Source organism: Melospiza melodia, chromosome 1, assembly GCF_035770615.1.
Source record: "Melospiza melodia melodia isolate bMelMel2 chromosome 1, bMelMel2.pri, whole genome shotgun sequence".
Lineage (NCBI taxonomy): Eukaryota > Metazoa > Chordata > Aves > Passeriformes > Passerellidae > Melospiza > Melospiza melodia.
The window spans coordinates 20,193,280-20,209,969 of NC_086194.1; the positions used below are offsets into that span (position 1 = coordinate 20,193,280).

General features: G+C 35.4%; 1 protein-coding gene across 1 annotated transcript in view; it reads right to left on the minus strand.

The window, feature by feature from the left end:
- MALRD1 (MAM and LDL receptor class A domain containing 1) overlaps positions 1-16,690 on the minus strand; it is a 233,366-nt gene that overhangs the window by 73,258 nt on the left and 143,418 nt on the right. Inside the window, exons 29-31 of the mRNA XM_063176389.1 lie at positions 6,926-7,054; positions 2,529-2,690; positions 5-162 (exon numbers count right to left, since the gene is read on the minus strand). Coding sequence (XP_063032459.1) covers positions 5-162; positions 2,529-2,690; positions 6,926-7,054 — 449 coding nt within the window. The remainder of the gene's footprint in view (positions 1-4; positions 163-2,528; positions 2,691-6,925; positions 7,055-16,690) is intronic.

Consider the following 16,690-nt stretch of genomic DNA (forward strand, 5'->3'; position numbering starts at 1 on the left):
TTACCTTTAAGACTCCTGTTTGCCTAGAGGGAAACATCCAGAACCAGAAGCGAAGTCTGCAGACCCCAAGACTAGGTGGGAAGAATTTTGTGGTGGTTATCCTTGCTCTGTTTCCTTCCTTCTGGGTGGATGAGTTGACATACAAAAATTTCTGTCCTTTACCTTAAAAAAAAAAAAAAAAAAAAAAACATTTAGGGTTTTTCAATAATATTTTATGCTTTGCTTTAGTTTATAAGTATTTTTATAAACACAGATGCTACTATTTTTTTTCTTTTTGCCACATACATGTATACCATATTGTACGGCAATCTTCCTTGCTAATGCTTTGTGTATTTCACAGAATTTCAGAATATCTTGGGTTGGAAGGGCCCTTAAAAGTTATCTAGTTCCAACCCCATGCCATGGGCAGGGATACCACCCCTGTATCAGGCATCTCAGAACACATCCAGGCGGGCCTTGAACACTTCCAAGGATGGGGCATCCACAGCTTCCGCACATATTTTTTCCAGTGTCTCACTGCCTTCTGAGTAAAGAATTTCTTTCTAATTTCCTAATTTCTAATCTAAGTCTCTTCTCTTTCGGTTTAAAAAGGTGTTACTTGTCCTAGATGTCCCTTGCGCTAACCAGAATCATAGAATAACCTGACTTGGAGGAGATGCACAAGGATCATCAAAGCCCAACTCCTGGCCCTGCAGAGGACACCCCAAGTGTCACCCCAATGTGTCCAAATGCATCTTGAGCTCTGTCAGGCTGCTGCTGTGACCACTTCCCTGGGGAGCTGCTCCAGTGCCCAACCACCCTCTGGGCAAAGAAGCTTTTCCTAATATCCAACCTAAATCTGATGGACTGATGGATATTTCTAAGTATTACAGGCTGTTGGCAATTCTGTCAAGCAGTTCCTCTGTAGCTAATGTGAATATATCTTGCCTGGGTAATTTAAAAGTAAATTATAAATCTGGATAATTTTGTAAACACTTTTCTCTAATTTTGTTTTCCTTTTGCTTATTAACTGTGTTTTTCTTACAATTGCTGGGTAATTTCACAGAAACAAAGAACTAATTAAATGAGAGAAGCTGAAATAGAAAAACACATAAAATCTCCTTAAAAAGCCAGGGGCTAGTAGTTGTTTTCTTATCTCATTGCATCAAAGTAACAGCAAGGAAGCAAGTCAAACTACTTGTTTGCAAGAAACAGCTTGCCTGGAACAGCTGCAGTAGTTTCTACCCTCTACCTTGTCTGTTCTGTCCCTTTCCAGGAGGAATGTAAATTCCAGATTTACAGCCTGCGACATAAAGTGGTAGGAATGTCTGCAGAAACTATGATTTGTGGTAGATAAGCATTTCCCTCATGATCAGGTGAGCTGTTCCTGCAGCAGGTGCAGAATAAAGGAAAAGGGAGAATAAACAAGTTGGGCAGAAGTTGGCTACAGCCACCCATGATAAGGTGTCTCTATTGATTTTGAAAACATAAAATAAATTTAAAAAATTGTCAAAACCTGGAGATAGTGCTGCTCACAAACCCAAGAGAAAAACAGTAAAAATATTGATACTTCTAGATTGGATATTAACTATACTTTGCTGATTAGATGGAAATTAAGATAGGAATTCTAACCATTAAGGCTTCTGGAAAGAAAGTTAATGACTTCTTAAATAGAGATTGGTACATTTGTGATGGAAATTAATATCCTACCCATATGTATGGTATGATATAAAGAATATATTATTTAATATTTATGTAATATAATATATAATTATGTTTACTATATAACAGAGATTACTGTAATTGCCTATCAATATATTTCATTCTCCTGACAATCAGCAGGCATCGTGGTAGCAGTTTGTCAGAAATATCTTGAGAAGAACTTCTAAAATAACATTTCTGGCAAGCCAATGTCAGGGAGGTAAGTTAAATCAAGGCAGGAGCCTCAGGCATTTTACACACAGCCCCACACTTTGCTCCTCATCCTGCATATGGTTGAATCTTTTTATAAAATTCATTAGGATGGGAGCACACTTCAGGAAAAGTAGATTATTTAAAATATTGACAAGGAGAAGAATATTACTATAGCCAGTTAAATTTCATCAGAGAGTTCATCTTTTAATGTCAGAAGCTGACATTATGTATCTGAAATTTGTTATTGGAGTTGAACAGAAAGGAATAGTATCATTTCAGTTGGATGAGACCTAAAATGATCATCTAGTCCAATTGGCTTATCAGTTCAGGGCTGCCCAAGATAAAGCATTTTGTTAAGGGCTTTGTCCAAGTGCCTCTAAAACACTGAAAGGCTGGGGGCACTCAACACCTCTAGGAAGCCTGTTCCAGTGTTTGGCCTCCCCACTGATAAGGAAATGCTTCCTTATGTCCAGTCTGAGCCTTTCCTGGCACAGCTTTGAACCATTCCCATGTATCAGCTGATCACACTGAGATGTGCTGTTATCTTGGCACTGATGTACATTTTTTGTAGGTTTTTTTTTTAATTCTGTGAACATTTCATTTTCCCAGAAGTGATGTAGTACACATGGCAATACCTGGTGTGTGGTCAGTATGAGGATGTTTTTGCCCTATGACAGCATTGTTGCTAATATTCCAGTCAAAATCATCAGTAGTGTCTTGTGTTAATCCACATACAGTTGTCCACTCTTGATCTTGTGTTTCAAAGTTACAGCTTCCAGGAATACTTGTGTAGTAACCTGAAAATACAGCAAAGTCAATTATCATCCCAGCTCTACATAAAGTTGCTATAGTGTGCACACTAAAAATGAAAAGGACTCTGTATGGCTAACATTGTGATTCCCTGAATTTCATGCATGGACATAAATAATATGTGATAATTACTGAGGAAAGGAAAAAAATCATTCTTCACTTTATTACAGATGAATGCCCATGGCAAACCAATGACTTCACCATATTTATTTCTTATCCAAGGTAAATGGAAAGAATTATTTCCAGACAATGAGCTAGAAAAACTGGACTGCCCTTCCACAGTGGCATTTTTCATAAGGACGTGTTGGCCTTGTGAGCATTATGTCTGATGGCAGCTTTCTGATGAGGGATATGTTCTAGTGGTTAGGACACTGACTAAATTCAGGAGGTCTGGATTAAACTGCTCACTTCTAACTCTGCTGCTTCAAGTTACTTTGGAAAAGTAATTAATTAACAAAATGATATAAATGCTGTGGTACAGATGAACCAAATAGCAGCACAATCTCTTCTGTTGGCTCCAATACATCTTTTCCTTAGTTATAAAGCAGAAGCAGCTACACAGTTGCTGAGTGTGACTGTGGACAACACCTCTCAGAAGACTTCAGAAAAATGTTACAAATTATTAAACATCACAATCAGCCATGCATTTTAGATACAGGTCTTACTGTGACTGATCAGAATGGGTTTGAAGATCTAGACTATATGTTCCTATATCTAGAAATATTCTGCAATAGTCAAATACAACTATTTATGTATCATTTTCTGCGGATAAAGGATATAGATAAAAATGATAGATTTTATTTTATTTCCTCCTATTAATCTGTTTTGTTTTTTCCTATTTTCTATTTTGATGCTAAAAGAAAAACTGAGGCCATTCTTTATGAAAATATTATCATGAAACTGCTTATGACCAAGGTCTGCACACACCCTGTAACCCTGTGGACTTTTGTTCTCTGTAAAAAAAAAGTGTCACCTTAGTTAAATGCATAAAGCAAATATCTTAAAAGATGTATAATTTTGATCCAATATAGATTATTCACTGGATCAAAATCCTGTATGCTAGGGGGAGAATTTGCATTATAATGTAGTTTCTGTCCTGCAAGGACTGAAGTGTCTCTCCTAAGCACAGATCTGCATTGGCAGTGCATTACAAATATCATGTAACTTTAATAAAGGCCTAACTCCAACAATAACCTCCCACACAGGAAGAACAAAGGGAGCCCATTATTTGAAAAAAAGAAAGTACATTTTCTTGTGTATCTCTAACAAAATCAAAGTCCAAATCCATTTAGGATTTACACTGGTCACAATAGAATACCTGACCATTTTTTTACTCTAATATATTAGCAGTGCATTCATAAGGCAATTATCAATAAATATTTATGAACAGAACTTACTGGGTTGACAAAGTCATGCGACCCATCTGCACCTGCTGGCTGCTTTTTTTATGGGTAAGCATACACCCTATTTAGAAGCCAGTAGAAGAAAATTGCTCCATTTATTGGAAAAATTGCTTTTATTTCAATAATTCAAGCACTCCTCTAGTTGGTTCATCAACACTGAGGTTTGCTATTAATCAAATCTGTCTGTATAGTTGGCTGCAATTCATGAAAATTGAAACTGCTTTCATGTGTGGTTTTTTCACCTCGGTACTTCCAGCAGCATACTGAAAGAGAATCAAAATTTTGCAATATTGCCTGACTGGACTGAACGAAACATAGAATAAGTAATTACCATGAGTTTATTAAAAAAAAAGTCCACCAGCCAACGTGGATGCAGTTCATTTCGTACAGGTTCTGTTGTAAATCCTGCATCCAGGAATTGCTGCTGAGTAGATTAGGGTCCATTTACTTCTTTGGAATTACACTCGTATAAAACTATAGTAGAATGTGAAATAAGCTCAGACCTTGAGCTCAGTGCAAAGGAGAAAACTGCAGACAAATGTGGCCATAACCACTTGTGATGGGACAGGTTAGGCTATGAAGACATTTCTCGGTGCCTGTTATACTTTTTTTTTTCTGATTAAGCAGCTCCTGTTGTCTTTTCATTTAAAACATCAGGTTTCCGTATCTAGCAGGCATTATGTGCTCTTTAATGTTGTGTATTCCCATCCATAAGATATATGCTCAGGGAAAAAGTATGCTTATCTAAATATAAGGCATCATTTGTTGGGACTAAAGAAGAGCAGACAGGGAAATATTATACTTGGGGCTTATCTGAGTATTCTGAATGCCAGATTACTGTATCTCTGCATTACACTTCAGTAGAGACAGCAAGACTAAAGACTGATGAAAATACTTTGATGTATCTACAACCTTTCCATCAACAATAAAAAGATATTTCAGTCTGTTTTTTTGAAGTGAATATCAACAATTATTTTTTTCTTCCCTTGAAAACCTTTTCTTCAGTATAGCAAAGACTGAGTTGCTTTACTGTGATTCAAGATAATTTATGGCCTGAAATGTTCCAATCTATTATCTGACTAAGAAAAGAGTCCTTTCAGAAAACACAGAACAACACCCTCCCCCAAGGAAGCTACTATATTCTCTAAAAATATTTAGAGAATAAATCAAGTGTCTCCATAGTTTTCTGAATATCTTTACTGAACACTTCACTTTAGACAGTAAGTCAATTTAGTGGGTATCTGTTAGATCTGGAAAATGTTACAAAGGTGAGTTTACAGAGTATTATGCTGCACTTACTTTGCCTAACTCCTGAAAAAATACTGAAGCTTTATACAAGAAATACAGATTAGCTGTTTAAAATCTATCTTGGAGTCTATAAACACCTAGTAATTTTAAGTTATCATTCAATGTAAATTCATTTCCATGAATATGATTCACAAAGTTCACTGCAACACAAAGTACTACAAGAGGTTGGGATCAGAAATAGTGACACTATCTTCAGCTTTTATACTTCAGAACTGCTATTTAATTTTATGAAAGGGAGAAACTTTAAGTTAAATCTGCTATAGTGAGATTCAGACTCCTAGAATCTCCTATAGTGAGATGTAGACTTTTTAGCATCTTTTTTTGTAAGTCTGTAGCCTGGTAAAAACATTATAATGTGCATTGTCCAATAAAGGGTAATTACTTTTGTAATCCTGTTCACTCGAGCATGTAGCAACCCCATGCGAGAAAAAAGGCCCTTGATTTTCAAAGGATCACAAAATATTGACTTATTTCAGAGAAATACTTTTACTTCCAAAAAGGATGAACATTGAATTGATGTGTGGATTCATTTACTCTATCTAGCAAGTTTACTTTTGAGCATACCTGCATTATGGCAGAATTTGACCCTCCAGCTCAAAGATTAACATTTAGACTGATTACTGAGCTGCATGTATGGACCACTTAATCTTCCTGTTCCAAATATCCAGTCCAGACTGTAATTGTAAATAAACAAAGATATGGAGCAGGAACAAAGCACAATGCTTTACTGCTTCTGAGTTTCAGGCCTGAATTGAAAAGCCCATTAACTTGATCCAGATTTTTAAATGGAGCTGTGTCTTTCCATCTCAATCAGCCTCAGCAAAGAATGCCTTCAGACAAATTGTGTCTCAGTATTCATTAGGACTTAGGCAAAGATAAACAGACTCAATTTTTTTCCAACTGTTCTGTAATAGAGAAATGACAGTAAAATATTTTCGTAGCTCTGAGGTAGAAGCAAGATCAAATAATGAAACTGTACTCACACTACTCAGATGACAAAGGCAAAATTCATTTGACAGGAAAGTCAAGTTTATATTTAAGTATTCACCTTTTTATGACAGAATCATGCCTAAATGTTATTGTACATAAGTTTTGCTTGCTTAGCTTTTCCATTCAACATTGATATTTCCTTTCAACACCTTTTTACATTAATAAACAAGCTTACTTTTTCCCTCAGAGTTAATTTTTATTGTAACTCATTGATTTAATTTTTCAAGTATGTTTTTAATCCCTAAGCTGGTTTTGGCCTTGGTATCAGGGGGATTTTTTTTTGAGTATTTAACCTTTGGTTCTAGTTAGTTATACTTTTGCAACTAAACTGCTCTTGAATACTTTTACAGCAAAAATCACTAAGGATGTGAAAATATCAGCCCTTTTGACCTGGGGACAAAGGCAACCTGCTTGTGATCATCTTCTAAGTGAATCATCTTTATGAACTCACCTTAACTATACTACACAATTTAAAGATAGAATTTTAGTTGAAGATTAGATTAACACACAGAGATACTCACTGCAGTCAGCTTCGTCTGATCGGTCTTCACAGTCTGGTTTATAGTCACAGATGAACTGAGACTCTATGCACTTCTTATTCCCACACACAAAATCAGTGAGAGCAGGGCAGTCCCTGGGATTCTCTCCAACTGAAACCAACAAGACATTTAAATCAATATTGCAATTAGATCAAAGGATGTTCTTTTTAATTTTTTAACTATTATACATCATGGCTTCAGGGTTTTATTGCTTCCAACAGATTTTATTTGGTCTCACTCTTTTAATGTTGCATTATATATTTCTAACTACTGCATTTGCCTTGCCCAAAGCTTAAAAAATAGGATGTTTTGGCTGGAAGAAAATTCAATTCAGCATCAACATAACTGTTTCCCTGGTATATTTTTGTGGACATTCTATAAAAAAAGGTTTCTGTGAGCTGTTGAAAAGTAGACAGGCAAAAGGCTTTATTCTGCTCATAATTATTTTTTTTTTTGAAAATAACATTTTAAATGAGAAAAATCACTGCTATACACATTTGCATAATAAAAAATCTTTTAGAGCCTTTATAAGACATTTGCCCTTTTTTTCTGTAGAGTTTAGACAAACTGCTGCTATGATTGTGTGAACTGCTGAGAAATTTCTCTTAGGGTATGTAATATGCAAATCTCTTTTACAAAAATTTGTGCTCATCTCTGAAGGTGAGTGAAAATCATCTCATAAAATGAGTATAACTTAGTAGCTTGCACTTAAAACATTGGGTTCAAATCCAGAGTACTGAGAATCAGCCATCCCTAGACTCTAAGCCTAAAAAGGAACTTACCTAAGTTATTTTTTAGTTCAGTGCACTGTATGCATAATTTCAGCCAACAGTAATTGAAACAGTTCTGATCATCCTAAATGCAACACTTCAAAAACACTCTGATAACCTTAGATTGCCTTTCAGTCTGTAGCTTCAAGTTCTGCAAAAAGACATTTAGGAGAATTTATTTTGATGGTATTCATTGTAATGTGTTTCGTTTTTTCCTTCAAACGTGACTAAAATGTGACATATTGTTAAACACAGTCTGATCAGAACACCATGATATTTGCCTTTGTGCAAGCCCATCTTTCCAGAAGAGCAGTTGTTGTTGTCAGGGTATTAATCCCCTCAAATAGTGGTGCTTACTGAATTTTACAGACTGAGGAACTGCATTCTCATTGAAGCAGAATAGGAAAAGAGAACTAAATTTTTGGTTTAATTTCAACATGTACTCAAATTAATATTAAACAGAGTGACAATACAGCAATAAAATGCAATCCATACATTTTAAATGGATAGTACAAAAAAGAAGAAAAAATCACCGCTAACGTTGGTTACTTGCAGAACCTCAATAGTTACATTTTCAGCTTAGAAATACAGAAGCCTATGGGCACTGACACACCAAAAAAAAATCTTTCCAAATTGATATCTGTCTCGTTATTTTGTCTTTTAATTTTTCGCTGTCAGTTTGATCTGATTAGCTACCACAAACAAATTGGCATGAATGCCTTAAATACATGAAAATCTATTGCTGCTTTTTACAGACAGTCCACATTGCAGAGAGACATTAGCAGAGGAGCAGACTCCTGAGAAAAAAACTGACTGAGGCATTTGTGATGGTTAAGGCAGTTTTCACACCTCTCCAAAATGATGTGATAAAACCTGATTGAAGGTACCATCAAGAATTCATTAGTATGGCTCATCCTAAATTCTGGAAAGACTCGTAATAGTTCAGGTAGGCAGAGATCTCACAAGACCTCTCTAGTCCAACCCACTGCTTCAGCCACCCTCAGTACAGCAGGTTGGGAGGGACCATGTGCAGCTGGGTTTTGGATAATAGCAATAGATGGAGCCTCTACAACCTCTGTGGACAACTGCTTGTGCTGGGTGATCCTCACAGTAATGTGGTTCATTGTGTTCTCATGAAATTTCCTGGTTTTTGAATTTGTGCCCATTGCCTTCTGTCAGTAGGCACTTTTGAGAAGAGTCTAAAACCTTTATCTCCACTTCCTCCCTCTGCGCTGGAAATGATGCACTGTAATATTAAACTAGTTCCTTAAGCCATTATTCAATGTCCTAAATAATGACAGAAATTGGGTAATTGCAAATCCATTAGCATACAGTGTTTTTCACTGCATATGAAAGGGTTACATTATCACCATACAGGGGAATGACTTCTGAAAATCCATGGCTTTGTGGCTGATCATATTCCACAGCAATGCCTTATGTGATGCTATGTTATGATACTCTATCATTTATATTTAGCACTAAATTACAGTTCTTTTTTTAAAAAAAACAAGCAACTTTATAGTACTTCAAACATACCACAAACCAGCATTTAATAATGTTATTCTAAAATAAAATGTGTGATGCCAACAGAGACATAATGAAAATTTTTGTCTCAATAGGTGTGAATGTCATGAACACAAATTTACATATCTATGAATTTTATTCTTTTGGAGTAAGACATTTTTATATTTCTAGGGTTATCAGGTTACATTTATGATAATGATGGTTTTTCTGCTACATTAATTGGCAGAGAGAAATAAAATCCCTCTTTAAATCAACATACTGGCATTAGCATTGCACAGTGTAACCAAAGATTCTAAACTCTACTTGGAATTATGGCATAAAAAATCAATTTTCCATAGTACACTCATTCTTGCCAAAACTCCTACACCAGCTAAGAATTAAATCAAAACAAGAAATGCAGTGCAACTTGACCATAAAATGCAACTTCAGTATCAGCAAACCCAAAGCCAAAGACAAGTTCACACAGAAGCTATAGCTTAGAATTTTCATTTTTACAAGATATTCTTCATATGGAATATAAGAAAAGTCAATTTTATCAGAAAAAATACACTGGAGAACATGTGGGAAAATATGTTAGAAACTATTTTGAACAAAGAAAAAGAGAGACATCTAAAATATTATCTTGCCCATTTTTGCCCTCAAAATTAGAAGGTTGCCAAAATCTGAGTTTGTATCTATCAGTACTGAATTTGGAGAACAGTAACCTAACATCACTCCAGAGAGATTTAGTATAAAGCAAAACAATGTCTCCTAATTAACAGCTTTATTTTTAAGCTGGTTTTGGTTTTGGTTTTTTAATGAGAACAGAAGCTCCAACTAAATTTACTGATTTCCAGCACTCTTGGACATTTCTTGGACTAATTACTTTTGTTTTGCATTATGTTTTGGTCTTCGCCAGTTGCTCTGTCCAAAAATCTGTGGGATCTGAATATTATATAAGATATGTTGCAAGTGTAAAGACCACAACCCATTCCTGTACCAGAAGAAAAAAAAAACCCAAAACATTATAGGCAGCAAAAGATCACCCCCAACCAAAATGAAATAATAGAGACTATAAAACACAAGCACAGGTAAGAATTGAATAGCTTGTGGTAACAATCAACCTTTAGAAAAGCATAGAAATAACTATATTAACAAGAATCAGTGGAGTAATTAAACCACTTATTTTCTTATAGCTCAAAGTTATTGGGGAGTAGCACATATACCCTTATAAATAACTTTTTTCCCCTTACATTAAATACTTACTGATTAGATTTTTATTAATTAAAAAACCCCCAAAAACAAAAACAAACCCCAAAATCAAATAACAACAAAACCAATATATTGCTATGGTATGGAAAAACTAAAAAGTTTTATTGTGCCCATTTATTTGGCTTTCACCTCAGAATTGCAGCCTTTCCAAAAAGCCAGGACACCACAAGAAACTAACACAAGACATATTTTAGATGCAGCTAATGACTGCATGTTATGCAAATCCCTTTGCCTAATGAAATGGCAGTACTTGAAAAGGAAAAAGCATATACAGGATATCACTTTTCAGTTAAGTACAATTTTCTATTGATGCAGCAAAGAGCCACATAATCTTCTAAGTAGTTTTTAAGAGGCCAATAGAGCTAGCTTGGCTTCTGGATCACTAAACCCTACAAAATAAGCATATTAATGGTGGTTGCCACAGTACTTGCATTTACATACACTTGCTTTCCTTTCTACATATTTTGTTCTGGACAGTGCAATTTTCAGAATACCAGCAGAGATCCTCCCTAGTGAGGACGCCTGTGTGTGTTTGCATACATGTAGAAAGCACACAAGTGCACATCATGCATACCACAAATAAATTGTGACTGTTGTGGATAGAGCACCAGCTGGCAGCTATCTTTATTTTATATCCATTTCTAGTATATGTTATCTGTGGAAGACTAACCCATCTAATGGACACAGAATTTATAGACATGACAAGATTCATTTGGAGATAGCTGATAAATAAAGTATTATTAACTGAGACTTTTTTTCCCCAATTACCAGGAAAGGCCTGGCTATGAAAGAACTCACAAAACAATTTTTTTCCTTTAAGTTTGCAACTAGAAGACAGCAACAGGTCAGTGATATTTCTCTGACTCTCTGAGCACAAGAGCTTGCTTGTACCAATGTTTTGTAAGATGTAAACATTCCTGTGATATCCATTTCATCTAAAATCACAGAAAGAGCCAGACAGGTCGATTATCAGTCAAATAGGCTACAGATCTTTCTTGTTTGAAACAAAATGGATAAGGCCAAAAATATTTAAGTTTAGTAGATAGCACTTAATATCATAGATTTGTAAACACAGAGTAAATTTTTAAAAGACTTAACATGAAAGAAGTGATTGATCGCACAGGAAAAGTGCTCTAGTATAACCACACTAAAGACAGGTTGTAGGAAGTTGTGTTTGGCCAATGCTTTGTGCTTTTGAAAGGCATAGGGTGAATTCCAAATTATTCTGGTTGCTAAAGGCAGCAGTGAATATGACCTTGAGCTGTTTTGGAAAGCAGGGTGTTGCTCAAGTTCAAGTGCACCAAGCTGCTGTTTAACAAGAGCTTTTCTTCTGCTCTCCAAGAGAAACACATGCACTCACTCAACGCTACAACACCACCATGTCAGCAGTATGAAATGAAACATAACGTACAACGTATATTCAATTGAAATTAGTCTTTTCTCCCACTATTTGTCTTTTTAGAAGTTATGGTCCTTCCTGAGTAGAAATGCTTTAAAATTTAAGTTGAAAATTCACCTCTTTCTATTTTTGTTTTTTAAATTGTATTGTTTAGTGGGAGTACTTAAACCACTTCTCTCCCCTCTTTTACAACACTTGAGATATAGGAATAATCAAAAATCTTGTTGAAAATATTATTCAATTAAAGGAAATTTAATTTACAAGTTTCGCCCTTTGTTTAAAGTGGAATTTATGAAATACACAGTCCCAGAAGGTTTCATTACTCAGCTGTAGTCTGAGATTCAGAAATTATGAAATGCAATTTTCATCAAGTTTTTTCATTTGCTTGCCTCAATTGCTCAGTACTCTTCACACATGATTTTTTTATAGAATGTTAGAATTGTATTAGCAAACTCATCAATAATGCTTTTCTCCATGATGATCTTGTAAATCTATTACAAGGAAAACTAGATGCAAATGTTTCTGCTCAAGCAAGCTACATGTAATTTCAAATAAGGTTCTTTTATCATTTTAAAACCATAGAGAAGTGTCCTCATGGAACAGATCACACAAAAGGCCAGATTTAATTCAAAGATATGTTCTGACTCCAACATAAACAGCAGATCTAACAAATTATATTGACTCTTAGGAAAGACTCTGACCTATAGACACAAAATTCGGCCAAAGGACTTCCCAAAGCTGTACAAAGCAAGCAGTAGTGTACCTAAAGCCCCTGATAACCTGGAAGAATAAAAAATTTATTCACAGTACTGGAAATTCAGAACTGCCTCTGGCTCAAGCAATACAAAAGATAAGAAAATTCTCTTTAACTTCTAGTGCTGATATCATGGAGTATATAAATCCACAGGAGACAAGGACAGAAGCTTTTATATTGGATAAAGACTGAAAGACCAGCTTTGGCATACAGTGTATGAGCAGGATAAGGATCTCAGACTCGTGGTACTCTTATATAGGGATCTACCATACTTTGCTTAGTATCAAAGGACACACGAGGGAGAAGCACTGAGGACTGAGCAATGAGGGTCTGGCTGTTGTAGGCTTTATCTCTTTGGAATCTGCAAGTGGTAAAAGAAAGGGAGAAGTGGAAATAAGGCAAAAAATCATGAGATGCTTTAGCAGAAAACCCTGTTTCCCAGAAATTATTAACATGCTCAACCAGATAAAAGTATCTCCTGAAACAATCTGACATGAGATCTCTACTTCTTGGTCCTTTCCCCACTCCCTGTCTGTCCCCTATCCTAATTCCAGTGTAGAGTTACATTGCACCTCAGAAAGTTCAGATGAATAAATTATTTTTAGAGCTCTTCAATAATATCTACACTGAAAGTGATTGTCAAACTATTTTTTCCACTGCAATATAGAATCAATCAAAACAACTCAATCACAGCACTCTCCAGTTATCACAGATATCCTAAAAGCATTTGATATGAATATTTTATTTTTTTATCATGGACTTGTCCTAATGTTGTCCACAGGGGCTGTTGTGACAGACCACTGGAGTAGAGCACGTAGTGCAAGCTGCAATTATCTGCAAATAGGAGACTCTTCCTCAGCTGAGTGCCCTCTCTGTCTCTGCAGCATTGCCCTGAGATGTGAAATTCATCTTGGGTGTCACCTTGCATGGAGGTGTATGATGGGTTATATGCAGTTTGGCTGTACTGGAAGGGTGCCTACATTCTAGAGACATTTTACATGAAAATGAACTCAGTCTGGGACCAGGGTCATTCTCCTAGTACCACCTTTACAGAAAAAGATTGTATATTAAAAAAAAAAGATAGAAAGCCCATTCACCTCAACCCTAGATATTTTAGTAGCCAAAAAAATCCTTCTCTTTTGACCTGTTTGAAATAGGTGGAGTCAAAAAAATCTGCCTCCAGATATGAAGAGTAAGCAATATGTGAAGTAAATGTCAAAATGATGGGATTTTAATTTTAGGCTGAAAGTCCTAGTTTACAGCCATGTGCTAGCAAACCAAATTATCTTTGGAGTCAGCAACTCTTCTTCAAAAGTTTCCCATGAGATAAACAAAAAAACTAAAATGCCACTGAGGTCTCTTCAGGAAAAATGAGGTAAAAGTTATTTCTTGTTTCTCATATTCAAAATCTGTGGCATTACTTATAAATCTCTGAGAGTTGCAAAAAGGTGGTGAACAAACCTTTTGGTTAAGCTCATGTGTTTTTTTACATAAGCACAAACAGAAATCCTAGTTCACAAATATGCCGATGACTTCTGAACAGTGCAGTCAAACCAAGACAATTCTGTGGTTTTCAAGCTGGTGCCATATTTTCCTTTATTCCATTTTATTTTTGTTTTCAAAGAAGGTTGTCAAATGTAAATCTTTCCCCAAATCCAGACTGTAAAAAATAATTTTGTAAAAAATAATTTATATTTTTCGAACATTTCTAGAAAGTCTTAATATTCAATGCAGTTTAAGCATTTTTGCATAACAGGACTTGTGCAGGAATTCATGCAGGAATTCCTGTCTTCCCCCGGTGTAACTGGCAGCCCTGGCAAGCTGGGCTGGGGGAATTTCCTCCACATCTCTCCTTAGCACGCTGCCTTCCTCACTGAGTCCTTCCTACAAGGGCATGCAGAAGGGAATCCTCTGAAAGGCATCTTCACATTGCCAAAAGGGAGATTTTTCCTTCTCTAGAACCAAATTGTGCATACCTGTACCCTCTGCTGAGTGTAATGAGGTCTGAGTTCAGTAAATTTTCCCTCAAGTGATAAAGTACACTCATGTTAATGTATGTTGCACTAAGCCAAGTGCTTAAGTTAATGATACCAAAATTTCTAGACCTCTCAAAATGAGCTTGCTTTCTCTCTAATGAAGAAGATTCAGTATCTTGCAGAAAATTTTAAATTGATAGCTCACAATGAAATCAGAGAATAATTTCCTTCTAAAGGCAAAATCCAAATATAAGGCTTACAAAAAACTTTATAATTGATTTCAGCACATTTACAGAGAAGTTTTAGCCAGGTCGTGTGATTCCAGTGCCCCATGTCAGAATACCCTGACACTGACCTATTTATAAAAACAGGAGAAAGTCATCATGAATCATTAAATATTTGAAGGGGGAAAAAAAGAAAATTTAAAAAACTGGGCATACATTCTCTCTGAACATCAGTGAATATCCTTAGTGACTAATTTAGGTCTGGCAGCTTTCTCTGTCTGAATTCCTTTCCCTCTCACTTCAGGGCCAGATTTGTACTGAATACTTCTATTATCAGAATTTGAACTTCTCTCAAGTATTTGAGAAGAAGGAACTAAATTCTCCACTAAACATAAAGCTTTGCATGACACATAGCTGAGGATTCAAAGGAAACACTGGCTTGTTTTAAAAACAAAAACAAGCTGGCCTACATACACAAACACTAGGATGTTTTAGTTATTGTCTCTGATCTGCAAAGCTAGGATGGAATTCTAATAAGAAAGTATTTTTCTACTGAGACTTTCAAAGCTTCTTGTTTATAAGAGCATGGAAGTAAAGTTGTTCAAAGGATTTCAGTGCCTTCACCTATGGTCTTTGCCATAAACAGTAGGTGAGAAGGAATACAAATATGTGAGGAGGAATACAAATATATGAGGAGAAAAGGAAAGAAATAGTTTGCCACTAGGTAAACAAGCTTTATTATATTTTAATGAAAATTTCTGTTCAGCTCAATTTGGTGAAGCAATTTCCTATTAATAGATAGCAGAATTTTTATTTTCTGTCTTTTAAAAAGGGAATATAATTGTAACATTAGAACAAAAGGTTGTGGAGTCTGATTCCAAACAGTCAACTGACAAAGATCACTGGAGCTGTAATTGTTCTGTCTTATTCCTGGATTTCTATGGCATTGAATTCCCAGACTATGAAAAATTATATAAATCAACTGAATAGCAAAATGCTCTCAAAATTTCATTCAAATTTTAATTCAGATTATGATTTTCTTATTTTTATTTGTCTTCCCTTGTTAGTTTTTCAGGTGGTGCCCTGGAACACCAAAATCAGTATGTATGATGTGGCTGAGTCATGTGCATGGCCATGCTTATATTTGCTGTTGTGTTTCTGAGACTGCAAAATTCCTTTTCTTTACATTACAAATGCACAAAAATCAGACTTCTGGTAACAGCATGACTGAGAAATTGTGCTCTTGATTCACTGTTATTTGACAGTGAGCCATCAGCTGGCAAATCAAATCAATAGTGCTTGAAGTGCTCCTTAATGATAGCAGACTGCATTATCATGAAGTTAAACGTCATAAGTGTAAAAAATAAATTTATCATTAGGGATTATTCTGCATGACCGTCATAAATATTTTATCTTTTATTGATGCAAAAATGGAGACACTTTTTTTTCAGCCTGCAAATAACCTCATGCATGGTCAAAGTCAATTATTAAAAAGCACAAGAAATGATGACAGTAAAGTCCATTCAGGTCACATAGTCTCAATAAAGTTGTATAAAGAAATATTGTACAAGTAAGTGAAAAAAAACAAAGCAAAACAGTACATCAGCTAATTTAAGAATAACTTTTTTCTATCTGTGATGTGATTTCACTATTTTTGATATTTTTAAATTTAATCTGTAAGGTAAAATGTATCAGATTTGGAATTCAACCTATTTTTGTTACCACAACATTCTTGCCCTCTCAAAACCAACTCTTTTATATCTTTTTTTTCATTCTATTCTTGACAATATATCCTAGAGCTCATATTTCCAATAAACCCACAGCTTCTTGTCCTTCACTTCCATAGATA